The sequence below is a fragment of the Capsella rubella genome, unplaced genomic scaffold, assembly GCF_000375325.1.
Source record: "Capsella rubella cultivar Monte Gargano unplaced genomic scaffold, Caprub1_0 scaffold_2, whole genome shotgun sequence".
NCBI lineage: Eukaryota > Viridiplantae > Streptophyta > Magnoliopsida > Brassicales > Brassicaceae > Capsella > Capsella rubella.
The window spans coordinates 9,471,198-9,475,966 of record NW_006238922.1 but is presented as its reverse complement, the minus strand read 5'-3'; the positions used below and the strand labels follow the sequence as shown (position 1 = coordinate 9,475,966).

The 4,769-nt window shown below is 31.3% G+C and overlaps 1 protein-coding gene across 1 annotated transcript; it reads right to left on the bottom strand.

The window, feature by feature from the left end:
• Positions 1 to 2,757: 2,757 nt before the first annotated feature.
• Positions 2,758 to 4,342, bottom strand: LOC17895447. The gene is made up of 2 exons (XM_023787803.1): positions 4,198 to 4,342; positions 2,758 to 4,090 (listed from the first exon to the last, which is right to left on the bottom strand). Exon 2 carries the CDS (start codon positions 4,081 to 4,083, stop codon positions 3,052 to 3,054), a length of 1,032 nt encoding a protein of 343 aa, XP_023643571.1. The 5' UTR covers positions 4,084 to 4,090; positions 4,198 to 4,342; the 3' UTR covers positions 2,758 to 3,051.
• Between the last annotated feature and the right edge of the window lie 427 nt (positions 4,343 to 4,769).

The window sequence follows — 4,769 nt, the reverse complement described above, 5'->3', positions numbered from 1 at the left end:
TTCTTCACGTATAGTATAGTGCTACAGTCCAAATTCATCAGCCATCACGTATTCATATTGTGATGTGCGTAACACCAAAGCCACCGCCAATTATTGAACATGGGAAAGTCCAAAACATTTGTTTCTTTCTGAATGCGTGAAGTTGATGATTTGTGTTTCTACAATCACAACCACAAAAACATTATGAATATTCAGTTTTTTTTTTTTTTTTGTTGGTAAGATTTTAATAATTTCGGAGAAGGGAAACATATCATTAACATATTTAACTATAGTGACCCAAAACTTCAATCACACATTTCAATATCATCACATCAAAGGCAAAACTTTCAACCAAGCACTCTAAAAAAAAACTAAAAGAGTTTATAGTAGGGACTACTACAAAGTTTGCTAATGTTAAATTCAAATTGTCATTATGATATAAAGAAAGAAAAAAAAATAACTATTGAATGGGAATGGGAACAATATTTGACAATATCAGTGTGAAGAGGTTTTAATGCATATAGCTGGAAGAAATAAATCAATGAATAAAGATTTGGGAGTTTGGAAAGGTGAAAGTCCCAAAACAAGAGAAAAGACAAAAGAGAGAAAAAGGAGAGAAAAGAAATGAATAGTTTGCAGGTTGGAAGAAAGTGTGTGTAGTTAATGAAATTGTGCAGAGTGTTTGCAGCTACTCCTCATTTTTTACATATATTCTCACATTTATATATTTTTATGTGTTGTTATTTATATTTCATCAAAATAATTGGATAAGAGACAGAATGAATGATTTTTAATAACAAAATGAATAAAAATAAATAAAGAGGAGAGGGTACAAAAAGAGTAATATGTGTTTTGTTTTGTGAGTTGTCACAAAATATATGAAAAGGTGAAAAAGAATTTATGAAAATAAGTGTTTTTCTTTTACATCTTTTTGCAGTACTTCTCGGGAACCCAAATTCTCCAGAGAAGTGATAGACACAACTTGTACCCAACCCAATCTGTCTCTATTCTCTCTTCTTCTTCTTTTCTTTTTTTTCTTTAAAATTAAAAAAAAAAACATTATTTGGTAGTATTATTTGTCTATATATTTTGAAGAAACTTATGTCTATATATCTATAAAAAAACTATACTTGTAAAATTTAGCATTGAGGTGTTTACTTGCTTGCTCTATCTCCCATGCTAATAAATGAAGTTCCTTTACGTTATTTGGTAGTATTCTTTACAATGTTCTTCTACAAAAGTTTTGAAGTTAAGACAAAATTATAAGACATATCTCGAATGAACTGTCTATATGAGTTGTCAAGTTCGTGTCTTTGTCTGTGCAGGTACGTTTTTGACAAACGTCTCTCTCTCTCTCTGTGTTAACCACTTTGGATTCATTTCCAACAGTTGAGAACAAAAGGCTATTGCAGAATATATAATACACGGTAGCTTTTAGCCTCCATCAGTCCAACGTACTACCTAGCTATATAATGAATTTATTTTTTGCTCTGTTACTGTTGAGTAGTACAAAGAAGAAATACGTAAAAAAGATTGATAGTTTTTGTGGCAGAGAAACAGAAACATTGCATGTATTATAGGCCTATAAGAGTGTTGTTAGTCCGATGGGCCAATGGGCTGCAACCTGCAGATTATACATTTTCTATCAATTTCCTATTATAATTATAAATGACTTTTAGTTTGTTTCGTTTGTTTTAAGTATATTATAAATCATTCTTCTTCTTTTTTGTTTTCTTTTGTTTCAAGTATATATTCTATAAGATATATATGTTAACAGTACTCCTATTAGATCCTCGTATGTAGTCTAAATATTACTACATTGAATTTTTGTTTGAGGCATCCCTATTTTTAAGTAACTTTACAATAGCATATCAATAGTTTTCTTTTTGTTTGAAGCTTTATGTTATTTTGCTTCTTGTTTTTTCGTATGTATTTCAATCTTGAAATCTATCATATTTGAACAAAGTATATGAATAAATGTTCAAAGTAACAATTGTTTTGGAATGTACTAGTTATGTTCTTGTAAGAAATATATATTGAGAAATATATAAGGGGAATTGCCATGGTTGTTAATGAAGAATAAATTAGATCATAAATTTTACATGACTTAATAGAATACTAGAGAAGATTTGTTATAATTAAGAAAATCAATTTTTTTTTAGTGCATTAGATTGTAGTACATATGTCCATGACTGGAATTAAAAAAAAATTGAAAAGTTAAAAATAAATTCTCTTACTAGACACTATCACTTGACTTGGATTTGAGTTTTTGCATATTTGATAAAAACTGCGAAGGTGTTAAACGAACAACAGGTTTTGCATTACTCTCTACCACGTATATACTCCAACGTAGGTTGACCATAATATTCGTCTCTATTCATGCGATGATCTTGATTTTTTTAATCGTAGTGATGATGACTCTAATTAATATGTGGCCGCATAAAACTTATGAAAATTAATAACCAAAACTCTTTTTTTTAAGTGATTCCTCAACAGTTATATGAATTTTTACTCTTATCAAACTTAACTCAAATGCGGCAACATATTATTTTTTTTATCAAAATTAACTCTGAAAACACAATTTTTAACAATAATTTTTGTTTTTTGATTTTTTTGACATGATCAAATCTTTAACAGTGATTAAAAGCCAAACACATGAGAATTATCTCATAAACTCAGTCCACTTATTATATTCCGTGTTTAATCCAACCCTAAAACATGTCACCTAAACTTTCATTTCCAAAGATTGTTCAAAACACACACAAATATATATAACAATTTGCAGAGAAAAATGAACATTTTATATTTGACTATTGACAAAATAAGACCAAAATACGAAGGACATGTGCCCTCATGATATGTGACAAATCTCAAAATGTTTAAGAAAAAACTAAATTAAAGAAGAGTCCCAAATCCCATTAAGAAAAAAAAAAGAATGCTCAACTAAAATCTCCTTTTCATATACATGGCCTCTCAAATTTACTTCTGATTCCAATTCAACTAACTCTTTTGACGCCTTCCTTTGCTCTGTCTTAGATCTTCAAAATGTTCTGAAAACTTAAAAACAAAATCTTAAAGAAGAGATAAATCTTGGGATACGATTTCTCCAGACGCTTCCAAAGCCTCAACAGCTTCCATACTATAAGACCGACAACTAAAATAGAACACTGCACTCATCATTGTATCAATAAGCACCACAAATGTATACATCACCACCAGAAGTGGACCTTCCCATAGCCTCGAAGACCCATCTCCATAACTTAGACTCTTCACTCTATGCTCAAACAATCCTTCCACGAATGTCAATCCTATTGTTGATCCTAGGAATATCAACAAACCAACCTGAGTCTGTCCTTTGATCAGATCACTCGCTCTCACCAACGCTTGTGGCCCCGAAACATCTTCGAGAATAGAAATCACAACCGTAGTGTTGCAGATTATTATAGCATCTGCAAACACTACCGAGAACACCAACCCAACTAAGATAGCTCCATAAGCATTGAAATCAGGAGAGAATCCTAGAACATAAAACGAGCTACACACAGCAACAAGGAAGACACAAAACGAAGTGAGGCAAACAACAATCACCGTACAAATCCACAAGTATGTGATCACAAGACGTTTCCATAGTCTCTGCATTATCACCACAAACTTGCTTATCACAACTTTTTTCCTCGAATAAGTGCAATCCACAGAGTAAACCACAGCAGCTCTAGACAATAGTGACAAAGTGATGAACAAAGGGAAACACATTGCAGATGAAACAGCAGTCTCAGAGAATTTCTGACAAGAGTTTCTCACAAAAGGCAACAAAGGAAGACCACTGGATTTCGAAACTAAGAGAAGCCTCACAGTGAGTGAATTAACAACTGATTGATCAACTAAAAGGTTTGGTAACAGGATTGCTGAAACAGGACAGATCAAAAGAAGTGCGATTAACATGAAAGCACCAAGATTATACCGGAGAATTCGTACGGTTTCTCTCAAGATCTCAAGCGCATTCATCGAGTGAAACTCATGATCAGAGGATGATGATGATGACTCAATCTCCAATTTCTGAAAGTTTGATCCTTGATTCATCATCCCAGATAAACCCATTTCCATAATCTCTCTGTTTTCAAACGAAAAGGGTTCAGCTACATACCATCAAATCGATGCAAAGGTGAGATTTTTCTCTCAAAGTTTGGATTTTTGTAGATTGTTACGAGCAAACTCAACCTTTTTGGTAATCATGATTCATGACGAGAAAATTAAGAGGGTTATACGTTAGCGCCGCGTTTAAGGCATGGGAGCGTCACAAAAACAATGAGAAAAATTGAGAATTTTGAAAGCGAAAACAAAAAGAGAAATTGGGAATTTTGAGAGCTTGAAGAAACAGAAATCACGCAGATGGGGCTTGTCACAATTTTCGACGAAGAAAAGAAAATAATAATAAAATTGGTAAAATATTTCCTATTTAATTTAGATTCTCCTCTTAAACAAAATTTAAACTAATAATAGTATAAATAATAATATTTTATTTAAAAGAGTTAAATTTTCCGTATATTTTGGTGATATTTGACAAAAGAAAAAAGAATATATATAACATAGTATCCTAAATTCACTAAATTGTATCGTGCAATTTTTAAAAGATCACAAACAAGCCAACAAAAAATATGTTTAGTTTAAAGTTCCCATAATTGGTATCACTATTTTTTTCTGCTTATGCTAATTTCTCTTGATTTTTTTTATTATACAATAAAGTAGTAAGAAAATTATAAATAATCTCTCTTCGGTGATTTTCTTAATAA

Coding starts and splice junctions, on each gene's coding strand:
- LOC17895447 (XM_023787803.1), bottom strand. CDS start 4,083: ATGGAAATGGGTTTATCTGGGATGATGAATCAAGGATCAAACTTTCAG.